This window comes from Bombus huntii, chromosome 3, assembly GCF_024542735.1.
Source record: "Bombus huntii isolate Logan2020A chromosome 3, iyBomHunt1.1, whole genome shotgun sequence".
Classification (NCBI taxonomy): Eukaryota; Metazoa; Arthropoda; class Insecta; order Hymenoptera; family Apidae; genus Bombus; species Bombus huntii.
Genome location: NC_066240.1, coordinates 3,483,728 through 3,497,734, shown reverse-complemented (window position 1 = coordinate 3,497,734; position 14,007 = coordinate 3,483,728). Strand labels below are relative to the sequence as shown.

At 31.0% G+C, this 14,007-nt stretch overlaps 4 protein-coding genes across 10 annotated transcripts; 2 read left to right on the top strand and 2 right to left on the bottom strand.

The window, feature by feature from the left end:
• Positions 1-26: 26 nt before the first annotated feature.
• Positions 27-845, bottom strand: LOC126864155 (COA8 family protein CG14806, mitochondrial). 2 transcript variants are annotated; one of them, XM_050615174.1, is made up of 3 exons: positions 698-845; positions 426-623; positions 27-354 (listed from the first exon to the last, which is right to left on the bottom strand). In XM_050615174.1, exons 1-3 carry the CDS (start codon positions 761-763, stop codon positions 154-156), a joined length of 465 nt encoding a protein of 154 aa, XP_050471131.1. In that variant the 5' UTR covers positions 764-845; the 3' UTR covers positions 27-153. The 2 variants fall into 2 exon arrangements, with proteins under 2 accessions (XP_050471131.1, XP_050471132.1); XM_050615175.1 differs by having other exon boundaries at positions 426-620; positions 698-832.
• A 62-nt stretch (positions 846-907) lies between these two features.
• Positions 908-6,340, bottom strand: LOC126864152 (transmembrane GTPase Marf). 5 transcript variants are annotated; one of them, XM_050615166.1, is made up of 14 exons: positions 6,181-6,339; positions 5,616-5,707; positions 4,906-4,990; positions 4,675-4,801; positions 4,211-4,604; positions 4,029-4,136; positions 3,692-3,712; positions 3,209-3,362; positions 2,997-3,135; positions 2,606-2,919; positions 2,238-2,533; positions 1,997-2,164; positions 1,725-1,921; positions 908-1,639 (listed from the first exon to the last, which is right to left on the bottom strand). In XM_050615166.1, exons 2-14 carry the CDS (start codon positions 5,631-5,633, stop codon positions 1,435-1,437), a joined length of 2,226 nt encoding a protein of 741 aa, XP_050471123.1. In that variant the 5' UTR covers positions 5,634-5,707; positions 6,181-6,339; the 3' UTR covers positions 908-1,434. The 5 variants fall into 5 exon arrangements, with proteins under 5 accessions (XP_050471123.1, XP_050471124.1, XP_050471121.1 ...); XM_050615167.1 differs by having other exon boundaries at positions 5,616-5,704; positions 6,181-6,338; XM_050615164.1 differs by lacking the exon at positions 5,616-5,707 and having other exon boundaries at positions 4,906-5,192; positions 6,181-6,340.
• A 362-nt stretch (positions 6,341-6,702) lies between these two features.
• On the top strand, positions 6,703-8,168 carry LOC126864156 (uncharacterized). Of its 2 annotated transcripts, none has more exons than XM_050615177.1 (2): positions 6,703-6,799; positions 7,510-8,168. In XM_050615177.1, exon 2 carries the CDS (start codon positions 7,612-7,614, stop codon positions 8,035-8,037), a length of 426 nt encoding a protein of 141 aa, XP_050471134.1. In that variant the 5' UTR covers positions 6,703-6,799; positions 7,510-7,611; the 3' UTR covers positions 8,038-8,168. The 2 variants fall into 2 exon arrangements, with proteins under 2 accessions (XP_050471134.1, XP_050471133.1); XM_050615176.1 differs by lacking the exon at positions 6,703-6,799 and adding an exon at positions 7,215-7,361.
• On the top strand, positions 6,833-10,060 carry LOC126864154 (28S rRNA (cytosine-C(5))-methyltransferase). The gene is made up of 6 exons (XM_050615173.1): positions 6,833-6,981; positions 7,190-7,460; positions 8,362-8,618; positions 8,679-8,794; positions 8,859-9,031; positions 9,099-10,060. The coding sequence occupies exons 1-6, from the start codon at positions 6,856-6,858 to the stop codon at positions 9,902-9,904; spliced, it is 1,749 nt and encodes a 582-aa protein (XP_050471130.1). The 5' UTR covers positions 6,833-6,855; the 3' UTR covers positions 9,905-10,060.
• The last annotated feature ends 3,947 nt before the right edge of the window (positions 10,061-14,007 follow it).

Below are 14,007 nucleotides of genomic sequence, written 5' to 3'. Positions count from 1 at the left end.
ATATACTCAATAGAATTATATATGAATAAATATTCACTAGTATTTATTTATATTGTAATATATATATTCTGCTTCTGACAACTTACAAATAAAACTTCACATTGTAAATATGTACAATATACTATGTATAATGATAATGATTAATACTGTAAATTATCTAAATTTTAATTTAGATATTCTTACTCTGATCTCAAGGAATAGTAATTTAACATTTCTTTTATACCATGCGATATTATAATTTAAGTGCATCTGCCAATTTTTATCTAAAAATTCTTTATAAAACACTGACATATCATCCGCAGTAATTGACGTTTTTCCTTGTGCTTTTAGAGTTTCTTGAAATTGCTTACGTTCCTATAATACATTCAATAAATTAAAATTTGAAACATATTTCATAATGATGTTATGTAAGAATTATGTTACACCTCTATGAAGGTACTATTATGTTCCGTCCAAAAATTTTGATTCCAAATTTGCGTGTCTTCTCTGGCTTCTCTGAATTTTTTTTCTAGCAGGCTTTCATCCTCAGATTTTGCAAAAATGATCGGCCTTAAATTCGAAACCGGATCAGGCGGTCCGATTAAATCAGCTTGTACAGGAGCTTTTAGGTTAGAAGATACCTTCTAATTAAAATGAAAATAATGAATGTTCACTAAATCGACAATAATTGGAATGACATACTGAATGAAGAACTTACAGCACTAAACAATCGGATTGCATAGTTCCACTGTTTTATTTGAACGTAATTATACATTCGAATCATATCAAAGGTTCACACATGTTTTACGAGGTTATGTTTCTTTCGGTCATGCGTTTCGTTTAGACTTAATACATCATTCTACGATGAGATAAACTTGTCCTATATTTGTATGATCACACTGCATAGAACAATAAAAAAACACGAACATAATTCTTACTCAATAAATAACCTTTTATTTATATAATAACATAAGGTCTTTTATAAGTATAATCTAATAAATCTAATTTCATTATTTTATTTACTACATAAGTAAGATTCAATTATATCTCTGTAATAGATTTGAGTATAAATCAATATGTACTTCGATTTCATATTTCAAAACACTGGCGCTATATTTGTAAAAAGATCTGTTTTAGCATGATTTATTTGATGAAATAAATTATAAAAAAAGAAAAAAATTAAAAAATTTGTTGGAAGTCTATTGATGTAAGACATTTTGTGCTAATCCCTCTAAAAACAAATTATCTTTCTTAAATTACAAAAAATTCAATGTTTTAGTAAAAACATTCCTTCTATATGCATAAATCATTGTTTCAGGAAACATATCCACAGATACATTGATTAGTACATTGATAAGTTGTATTAATTATCATACATGCATAGACATATTTTCTGAAACAGTGATGTTCATCAATCTTTTGTGACTCATATTTCTTAAAAATGACATTCAATGCTTAATTTAATGACTTTAAATATGCTGCATTGAATAAATCGAGCTCGTTTGTTAAATAATTAGCCTTATTTCGTAAAACTTTAGCACTACTAGTTGCTTCCTCTAGTATTCGTATTGTACTTGCAATATTTTTTAGTTCGGTATCCATTTCGGATGTTGTTTCATCTACTAAATGACACAGACGTGCAAAGGTGCTAGATAGCTCTCTGCAATTATATATAAATAATATTAAAATTAATTTTGCGATAAAGTAAAAGTAGTAATAATTCAGTAAAATAAAATAAAACTCACTGTTGTACTTGATGACTGCAATTCGCAGACGTGAGATCCACTATTAGTTTCAACTTTTTTGTAGCATGAGATACGTACTGACGTTTAAACTCACGTTCTTTTGCTTTATTAGTCCATGTTAATCGTTCATAGAGATATAGAGCACCATAAATAGCACCGGTTACCGCTATAAGTCTCCAACCAATTGTTTTTAACATCTTAAGCAAACAATTTCAGTAAAATAGATTTCATCCCTCAATAAAATAGATGCTTTTATTGTGTAATATACTTACAAATCCAGCAACTATAAGTCCTCCCATAGTTCCTTGAGATGTTATAGATGCTATTGCGATTCTAGTAGCCAATGACAAATCGTCTGATCTTGGTTGATGGTTTGGAGTACTTGACATAAATTTTATAGAATCAACGCTTTCTGCAGGAGACATTATTGCTGGTGGTATCTACGATTATACAGATTAAATAACAATTTTATTATTACAAAAGTATTTTATACTATCGAATAAATTATCTTACCTCCTGTGGATAATTAGCAATGGTTAACTTCCTTCCCTGTCTTCCCGCAAATCTATTAATTATGGCTGTAATTCCCCAAGAAAATCGAAATTCTAAATCTTCGTGAAAATCTGCGCATAGATTATCACAATTTAATCTGTACAAAATTTCGAATGGTTCTCGTCTTGGTAAAATGTTTAGAGACATTTGTCTCTTATTCTCTGGCAATAAATTTGCCATTCGTTCTGTCATTTCTCTCTGGGAGTTTTCAATATTCAATGCCAATGCCGTACTGAGTCTTGCTCTTAAGTTGGAACCTATATAAAATTATAAAGTTACAAATTTTATAAAATAAAGATATGGTGAATAAATTAAAAAAACAATAATACCTAAGCCATTTTCTACGTGTGTATGAAGTTCCCGTTTATATACATTTAGAACTAGTGGGTCGGTATGGAACGGAACACTAAATTCATCAATAAGTACAGCTAATCTACGAATTTCTTCGCTCAGAGCTTTAGACACCCTTTGTTCTACATCCTCCACCATATGATGAATTTTGTCCTTCATTTCTTGAGTCAGCAACATTAATTGTTGTTCCGTGTAATTTAATTTATCATGGACATCTTTCTTAATACACAATTGTTCATTTTTCATTCTTTGTGTCCTATCTAGTATTTCATCTAGAGTTTGTCGTATTTCCCTGAAGAAAGTATATTTGATTTTATGCACTGAAAAATAAATATTTAGATAGAGTAAAACAGATAATAAATTATTTACGTAGCAATATGTTTTCCACGTTGAGAATGCTGTTCAAATTTCGTTTTCACAGCAGACTTTGAAATACATTCTTCAAATTTTCGTTCAAAATCTTGAAATTCGAAATACCGATTTTGAAATCCTTCTGCTAGCGCACCATCTACAAAAAGTTTCAAAAATATTAAAAATAAGTAATTAATACAATCCATAAATAAAGAAATCATGTGTCTTACTATGAGCAGGTTGACCACGTTGTTCTTGCATACGAGCTTGAAGAGTTTCTTTTGCTGAAACGAAGAAAACTCGCTCTTCAGCATCTTTGGGTGTGTAGACTTTTAATTCTCTTGACAAGAAATCGACAGCCCGCTCTTGATGTTGTGCCCTTACCTACACAAATGTCAATTGTAAATAAACATAAGTTACATTATAAATTGTAAAATAATGTAAAAAGCAAGAAGCACATAGTCAAGTTTCTATCACATACTATAAGCATTGAATTGATGCAACTTATTGCATTGTTAAAAGAAGATTCTATTTAACTTAATTTTAACGAGTAATTTTCCATGCTACAAAATTTGTGCACATTGTGTCTCTTGCATAGTGCATAGACTTTACTTATAATTAAAGTTATATATATCTTTCTCAAAAAAAAACATTTTACAATCAAGAAATATGAGTTCCACTATACTTAAAATTTACCAAATAGAATAACTTACCTCCTTCTGCTCTTTGACCAGCTAAAGGATAAATGGGGTATTATGTGAATTATTTAAGTAAAGCTGCCACTGCATACAGCTACTTATTAAAAAAATTTGTGCTTCACACATATACTTTTGAATACACTAATATTAAGTTGTTTATGTGCAAATGGATTTCGAAATAATATGTAGTACCAGCTTTAATAAAAAAAAATTCAGAATCTTCTTATATAAAAAACTTAATTCATTTTTAATGAAGTATATTTAAAAATACTTTTTTAGTGACTTTATAATGCTATATTATTAAACTTATATTTACATAATATCTGTTTCTATAAATTTATATAACACATACCTGTTCGAAAAATTCTGGTTCTGAAGCAGATGCATCCCATCTATTATTTAAAATGAAGATATTTGGTTTAGATAATTTTGTAGATACTTTGTGAAAAAAGTTCTTTTCCTGTAATTAGACTGTTATAAGTACATACAACTAGAAGTAAAATGGTGTAAAATTCAACAAAAGTGGATACATACTGTCACCATTAAAGTAGATTCAGCATTAGCCACGAGCACAAAAACATCTGCATCCAAACAATGTTTGTCAATCCACTCATCCAGATTTGGTGTCACATCCACTCCAGGACTGTCGACAAATACTACATCATCTCTTAATAACAAACATTTTTCTTTTGGCCAAAATATTCTCACTAAATGACTTTCACATAACTTTTCTTTGCAGAGAGCATGACCTAATTGACCAACTGATTGAACAGGTTGTTTCTCAGTGGTTCCTTCTGTAATCAAGTAAGCTTCACCATTATCTGAACCTTCAACTTGTAAGAAGCAATTTGTTGTATGTCCTATGCCACTTGGTAAAATTTTATCACGTAACATTGCGTTAATAACTGTACTCTTTCCATTGCTAGTTCTGTAATATTTTGTAAGATATATAATTCAGATATGGCTAATACCTTTTAGCAATAATTCTAACAATATACCTTCCAAAAAATGCAACTTTCATGTGATCTCTTTTAAGTACATCTCTAATTGCATGAACCTTATCAACATAGCTATCAATTTTTTGTGCTTCTTCTGCAGTGACAATATTACGTTCAGCTTGCAATGCTACAAAAATAATTTTAGTAAAAATGGTTTAATATCATAATTTGATCTTCCTAAGATCATATTTTCATATTCAAAATCTTGTATATTTCAAATGAATTACTTACATTTCATAAATCCTACAGTGTCCTGCACATAGTCTTCTATTTCCAAAAATATATCATTGATCTTTTTCTTGGCTTTAACAAAAATCTGAAGGGGAGAATTATCAGTTCGTATATCTGTCGATCTCAAGTGGCTGTCTCCTCCAATCATGGACATTGTACGATTGATGTAGGCAGCCATAGTTTGTAATTTACTTTATTGTGTAAGTAATATGTTTGGCAAAGTAAGAAAAAATACAGTGCAATATTTTAGGCAGAACGATGATGCAGTGCACAGCATGCAGGATCAACTGAAATCATAAAAAAAGCAATAATTAAATACCTTCTAAGAACAATTTCTATCTACATGATTAAATATACATTTTATGAACAATTGCATAGAATCATAGGGCACTTACTAAATATATATAACAAAACACATATAATAAGCAACATTTATTTAAATATGAACATTAAACAAAAAAAAATAAAAGAAAGATAACATTATAATATAGCACAAGGAAATTTTAGTATATTAAGAACAATACAATGTGACATATCAAAATACTATGCACATTTCGGTACTGAATTTTTATATGCTTCTAATGAGATAAAAGTTTACATTTAAAAGTCCCAAACACTTGTGTGCAATGTATACACATATGATTAACTATATGAAATGTATCACACATAATAAGCATTATAAAACATTGTAATATACAAGGCAAAAAAACCTTTTTGTCTTTAGTCATTGAAGTGTCCTTTGTTGTAATATGAATGAGATGTAAGTTTGAATGTCTCCGTTAAATCAATGCCTCCAAATCTTCTAGAACAATTTATCATCATCTTATAACATTTTTATATTAAATTTAGTATTAATACAGAATATAATTTATATATTCTGTAAAATATTCAAAGGAATAATTTTAATCGATCTTTTTTATAAGTCATATAAAATTACACAACGAAGTGTTTTGATTCTCATATTGAATGAATTACTTAAGTCGTTACTTATATCAATTGTGATATTTATAAATTCTGACGATTTAAAGTATACGTTTCATACAAAATGATTGCAACAGATCTTTCTACGTCTTTATATTTCACTTTTAAAATAAAAGCACGCATTACGAAGCGCGTTAATGCAATAATAAATATCACTTATTTATTATTCAAACATCTCTATTAAAGGAAAATAAAAACTAGTTACTGAAAAAGTTGAAAATACACTTTTCGATCATTTGCCGAAATCTAACCTATAATAAAATTTCATTTAGTCCAAGAAAATTGTCATCTTACCGTTAATAGTTAGGACTTTCCTGATATCATATTTCTAGTTGAATATGTTTTTAATCGTACGCAAAACAATGAAAAACATTTCGTGATTGCAAAGTATCTAACGAATTAGAGATTAGATCGAAGTACATTAAAATAAATTCACATGTGAACTGATTGGTAGTGGTAACAAACACGTGACATTCTGTACAAAATGAAGGCTTATTTTTAAATATCATCTCATTCTCCTTATAATGCTATGTATTTGTAAGTAACATTAAATGATTCATACATATATAAGTTTATTACAATTTGAAAATTGTACATTCTTTTAAAAATTTAATTTTTATTAGAATCACTGAAGTCGGAAATTGTTTTAGTAATCTTAAATAAACCGTCACGCGACTACTAATGTCGAATTTATTTGCGATAAAATTGTAAGAAATAATAATAAATGTATTTATAAGAATACATTACATATTTAAATTTGGTTTTTGGTGAAGACGATTTTTTCTTTTCATGCTATAATTACAACGTGTTTGGTAGATTGTGCGCATCTCCTAATGACATGGCGGACATTATTCTATTTCGTCTTGCGTGCACGAAACACATATCCATATAGAAGCCAGTAATTAATCGAATAGTAAGTGATCAAAATTAAATTTGATATTACAAAGTACTATCTTTTGATGCGATAACATGACCAGCGGATTCGTGCATTCCATCAAAGTTCCAAGACTTTATAAATCTGCTGCTAAGATTGTTCAGGAGGTTCGTGAGAAAGGTGGTAGTCTTAAATCATTGATTTATAGACAAAAACATCCTGTAAGTTAATATCTAATAAACATATTAAAAGAAAATGAAGTAATTAAACTATAGAAAAATTTACCGAATATATAACTATTTTGAATTCATCGAATAACTGATCACTTTTCTCATTTCGGAGTATCATAGTCACATGGTTTTCGAAAGAGTACATATTTATTTATGTTATTCTCAAATAATAATGTTACCTTTTTGTTTAATAATATAGAATGTGTCCGCGATATATTCTTTATGCCTCAATACATTGCAAAGAGAAGAGCAGTTAGATCATCTTATAAAGAAAACTAATATATTAGTGAATGAACCTCGTTTGCAACCGTGGTTAGCAAAAATCCTGATAACAGAATTACTTTGGGGAAAGAAGGCCTTGAAAACTGAATGTAAACCTGCTCAAACTATACTTGCGTATGAACAAAAATTTCGAGAAGAATTAAGCAATATTAGTGACATTGATGCGGTTCAAAAACCTCATAAAACAGGTAAAATATATTGTATTTACTTATCAATGAATGCATATTATGTTTACAGAAATGGGCCATTCGTGTGCAGGAAAATTAATAACCACATCTGATCTCAAATCTAAGATATATTAAGTCAATTTCTTTGTAAGAGAATTATATATCCAGATTGATGGTTCTAATCATCCGTAACAACCGTATACTTACTAGCCGACATCCTAGAATTAAAAGACTTTTCTCTTATATGGATAAAAATCAACAAAAAGTAAATCAAAAAGAAAGTTCGTTTGATCAGAACAAAGATCAAGGACCAGTTATGACTTTTGTAGCTATATTGGCGAAATTGTTTTTATACAGCATTGCTATGTTTACTCTACCATTTGCTGCATTTTTTGGAGTACAGCATATTATGAAGGTTGAATTTCACATAGATAGATTCATAACAAATTGCATTTCTGTGTTTGCTGCAGTAATTACAGTAAATTTAATAATAGCTTGTTATGTTTATCAGGCACTTCATGAGCCTGACAATGCTAGTGAAATCAAAGCAACTGCAGATCAACCTTCTAAAGATAGTTTAAATGAAAAAATTGATTAGATATTAAAACAAATGTATTTATTCTGCATATATATATATATATATAAGTATATATTTTTTAATATATATTAATAACATATTAATATTAATAACGTATATAATATATTTGATATTTGTAGTAACTATATATAGTAAGTGTGATTTATATATTTCTATATTTTTTATTATTATTGTACATATATAATAATGCCAGTAGCAAATATAGTAATTTACTATGTATTTAACAATAAATAGTTTAGTAAGAAAGCACGAGTTTTACTTTACATCCATTATAAAATCAGTTACCTTCATGCAATTGCTAAAAAAGAATCTCACTTTTTTCAGTAAAAAAAGCAAGATATGTTCGTATCAACACTTTATTAGTGTCACTAGAAAAAGGGATATCTTATTTTCAAGAGGAGGGATGGTCTTTCATGCCGAAATGTCCGAGTTATGTAGAGCATTTAAATGTCATAAAAAATTTAAAAAAGCCAAATTTTATTCAGGATTTTCATATTTCTGAATTACTTATTTTTCCACCTGACACAACTTTTCACAATCACCCTGGTTATCAAAATGGAGAAATTCTTTTACAAGACAAGGTAATTTCTATCAAAAATGATAGACAATTAATATTTTAACCATTTTTTTTATATCTTCAGGCTAGCTGTCTTCCATCACACCTGTTAAATCCAGAACCAGGGTCTACAGTACTTGATCTATGTGCAGCTCCTGGAATGAAATCATCTCACTTAGCTGCAATAATGGGAAATAAAGGGTGAGACCTATTATGCTATTTTGTACTGAGTATTCTATAATTCTATTATATATGATGTTTCTAGAAAAATTTACGCAGTGGAAATTGATGAACGAAGGTACAAAACATTATGTGAACAAGTTAGAATAACAAATGCCACTTCTGTAGAGACTGTCAATAAAGATGCATTAATTTTGAACCCAAATGAGTATCCCAATGTGGAATACATTCTAGTTGACCCAACATGCTCTGGTTCAGGTAGAGTATATATAAATAAATATATATAAATAAAAATGTTTATCGTAAAGAAATTCTTTTATCATAGGTATGTTGGATAGACAGATAGTGCATGGCAATGAAAAATGTGACCCACAGCGCCTCAAACAATTACAAGCATTCCAAGTTTTCATTTTGCGACACGCTTTATTAAATTTCCCGAATGTGAAGAGGATTGTTTATAGCACTTGTTCTATTTACCCAGAAGAAAATGAGCAAGTAATAGACGAAATTCTTGAAAATGTACAGGACGCATACAAGCTTTCTCCCGTGAAGGATTTGTTAAATCAAAACTGGCTAAACTTCAGTTCGAAGAAATATAATTGTTCAGATAAATGTCTTTATGCCAATTCTGTCATAGATTTGTGCAATGGTTTCTTTGTGGCTGTATTTGAACGAAACTTTGATGTGCCACTACCAGAATACAAACGAAAAGGAAACGTTGCATTAAATAACAGAGAAGTAGAAGAAGTAGAAGAAGTAGAAGCGTTACACCTTGAGAAAGCAAATACGACACGGAAGAGGAAAAAGCGCGGGAAAAGGAAAAGTGCGAATCAAGGACCTTCCAAAGACGAAGAAAAGAGTGACAGCATAAGTATTCTAAACGTTTCTTCTGATTCGGCTAAAATCGTCCAAGAAATAAACATTGATAATGATAATGATTCGTCTCAAAATGATGGCGATGAGTCCTGTCAAAATGACGACGATGAGCATTCTGAGAACGATAACGAAGTTGCTATTAAAAAGAAGAAAAGGAAGATTGAACGAAAGATTATGCAGTTGCCTCGTAAAGGTCTCCGACTATCACTTCATAAAGAAGTCACATTACAGAAAAAGAAAAGGAAAACCCTTTAAAAATATAACTTATTATTCTTGGACGTTTTTTTATTGTTCTTACGTAAAATATATTGAGATCTTTTATATTGGATTTGCAAAAACAATAAATACATACTGTTGAATTAAAGAAAGGAACAGGAATAAAATACGAATAAAATACAGGAATAAAATAAGGATACGTTCTTTTCCTTTCTTCTTTATTTTGCTTTTTGTCTGTGTGATACCTCTTTAGTTATTTTTACCGTTATTTCGGATAAAATCAACGTCTTTTTATCGTGGTAGTGTCGTGCAACTTACGACCACGGCACGAAATCAAAAACACGCATCACGTAACCGATACTACAATGTTATGTCCTTCAGACCGAATACGTTAAATTCTACAATAATTTATACATATTGTTTAGAAAAAGATAAAAAAGAAGTAGGTAAGGTAATTAATTTAAACGAAACCATAAAATTACATATCAAATATCATTACTTTTATTTCTCTTTAATTTCATCTAATTCCTTGTTGGCAGGTAAGGGCTTTTTGTGAAAAAGAACAGTAGGTTAAAAAATTAGTTAATAAATTAACATGTATTCGTACTTAATTCAATATTTTTCGTTTCATGATCCAAGAACACGAGAAATGGTTCGTTTCAAATATAAAATTCGTTCAAATATCATCCAAAATCTCAACCACAAGGATACCGTTAAAACGATCCTGATAATCCTTATGATGTACATGATGTTTCCTCAATGAGCGATGAAAAATACGCCTTAGCCACGTACCAACCTTATCTTGCCATTCCCGGAAACAAATGCATTCCATGTGAACGCTCCTGTGCCTCGTTGCGTTGACCTACAAGGTCTTTGAATACCTTTAGATAAAGATCTTTTGATAAATCAACCTCTTATGAATCGTGGTAATATTCAATGATAGTATGATAATGATAATTATGTATGTATAATATAGCCACGTGATTGCATCATTAATTATATGCATAATAGCTGCTTAATACGAAATTTTCATAATTGTTTTTGAGATGCGAATTTCATCCTGTGATATTTTTCTCAATGAGTATAAATATTGTCAAGTTTATTTAAATTTAATATTGTAACGGTAGATAAAGACTATAACGTGATTGCAGTAGTTTATCAGTATCTATCGAACCTAGAAATTCATGAATCGTAGTAGTGCAAAGAGGGACATGAGCAACGCTAGTTAATGTATCACAACAAGCGTATATCTTAAAGGCAAGGAAGACAGGCGATGGCAACAGTATAAGTGGAGGCCACTCAACTGTAGAGTGAAAGCTTCGAGTAGATGCCACAATGCAAATACGTTATAATTGTACTGTAATGATTATTTTACTTCAAGATATGTGTTACGCTTATAAACCTGCAAATTGCCATTTATTAAATGTACTTTTCACAGAATTAACAATTTAGCTTTCTAGAACGAATATCATGAATAAAAAAAGATAATTCATAGAAAAGATATTAAAATATATGCTATTGAATGCAGAAACTATATCTCTCATATTGTTTTTCTTGATAAAAATGATAACATTTAAAGCAATTATTGTTTTTTATACTCTTCTGTGCTTCTTTAATAATGCGCGCTAATTAAGTTCAGTTTTTCAGGCACGCACCTTCGTGACATTTATGGAACAATGTTGGATCATTTGAGCTTCTTATCTTTATCGCAAATACGATACTTTACCACCGTTCTGAAACTGTATAAAGAAAGAAAAAAAAAAGAGAACGATTGTAGCTTTCGGCCAATGGCTCTTCCAGTTTTATTGTAAAGTCGATAGTATGAAGGGAGACACGGCTCTGTCTGTTGTTTTTGCTCGATTGCCCGGAAAAGTTTCGAGTATCGCGTGAAATCATCGTGGCACATTTTTTTTTTTATTCTTCTGGACTAAAAAAGTTTTCCCTTTTTCTAATGGCTTGCCCCTTAATCGGATATGGGTACTTCCGTGACACGAAACCCGTTGACCTGCTTGGTCCCTATGGATTTCCGGTAGCTTTCAAGCGTGCAATCAGCAATCATTTCAGTAAGACAAAACTGCTTTTGTTTGATATTTATTTTATAGCATTCAACTCTTCTAACAAATAGCGGATCTAAGTGAAACAAATATTAAATAATTAGATACAAAATTAAATAAAATGTTACACTTGTTACTTTCTAACTTCACCCTCCTGAAAGTATGGAATAATATTAGAATTACGACATATTGCAATAATATTAAAAATACAAAATAAAAAAGATTCTAGACTAAAAAGTGTTCTAGTTTCGGAATTAACGACGACTTTCCTCCCCTTTTTTCAGTCGAATACATTTCCAGACAGAAACAAACCTAACAAATTTCAAATAGTCTAATAGAGAGAAAGTTGAGATTCGGTGTTCACCGAATCCCGCTGATTCACGCTTACTGTGATATACGAGCTGCTCGGCCGCTCGATTACTTAAGTGGTTGAAGAACGAATCTGGTCAGCCGCCTTCCGTGGCGAACACGCAACTCCACCAAAGTATCGACTATTCGCCCCTCCGTGGACGGAATATTATAAAGATGACCACTGTAATGCAACAAATCAACTTTACGATGTGAAATCATGAAATAAATACAATTAAAAATTATATCTCGAGAAATATTTTCTGATATTAAACGGATATTATAGGATCACAATAATAAATTCTCAGATATTTTACAGGTCTCAAAATGTTTGACAAATATTCTAGTTGGAAATTTTTATACAAAGAGGAGCGTCGGTCGAATGTGTAGTATTAACGTTATCGCTTGTTTTGTTCGACCTTCGCGGCGGCCGCCTTCTGTATCTTGTATTTATATCATGCATTCTGCAATTCTTAAGCTTTATGCGGCTAATCATTCTAGTCGCCGTCCGATAAGTCTAGTATTCCTGGCTTGAAGAAATGTAAGCCTTCTAGGGATTGTTAAAAAAAGATATTGAGCACGGGAACAAACTGAAGCATGTTGAACAACATCGAGTCGTTTCAACTTAAGTCTTTCGAAACTTCAATTACCAGCATTATCAAATGTTGTCCTAGTTTCTTTCACCTGGTAATCCTATGTCCTAGAATGATTGTTGTTTCTCTTCGTGTTTTGCACTTCTACGATTTAAATTGTTAGTTATTCGATACGGAACATTTTGTTTCGTGCTACTAATTATCAAAGTTCCACTTGACCAACCGTCCACTAGCCGTTATTACGCAAAGGTCGATTTGCGTTATGCGGTTCGAACGTTCTCAGTTAAGATTATAATTGTTCAATATTTATGTATTATTAACGACATCGATGTCGGACATTACACCGATATATGCAAATACGCTACGTTTCTTCTGAAATTTTTAAATGCGAAACAGCCACGCTCCTTCTCAGAAATCGCAATCTTCTGCACGCAAAATACTTATACAATGTATAGATACTTTCCTTCAGGATTTTCCAAAGTCTGCCGCAATATTCTTAATTTTACGAATCTTTACGAAACTTTACGAAATGTCACGAATCTCTGTAAAGCGATGGTGATTATAAATTCCTCTTTTCAGCATTTCCTTATCTGCACGAAATCCCCCAAGTTCAATGCCCAGTTATATAATATATATAGATAATATTTATCAGTTTCGTGTATGTTTTTCACCTTAATTCATGTTAATGTTTTTCATCCTTAATTTTTTTTGATTTTGCTAAATTATTTAACCCGTTATATATTAACGCGATACTTTCTTTGAAACCTTTTAAGTCAATTTACGGAATGTCCTTAATGAGTTAATGATCGGTAAATTTTTATCTATTTTATCGACCAATTTCTGTTGACGATATTTCCATCGATTATAGGGGTAGGTGGATGGCGATCTGAACGGAAGACGAGGCTTGCGCGTAGCTTCCTGGTCGCGGTGCAACAAGTTCGGTGCTCGTTTCGCCGGCGACGGTTCACTGACACGGGGCGTCGATGCCGGCAAACGTCGCCGGGCAGGAGAATGGCGACGTGGACAACGACGGCGGCGCCGAGGTAGCGTGGTTCGTGGCTGTCCCTCGGAGCGACACACTTGACGTCGAGACGCCATCGTCGAAGGACGCATGAATATGTATACTATCGCGACTGTCCGGTGTTAT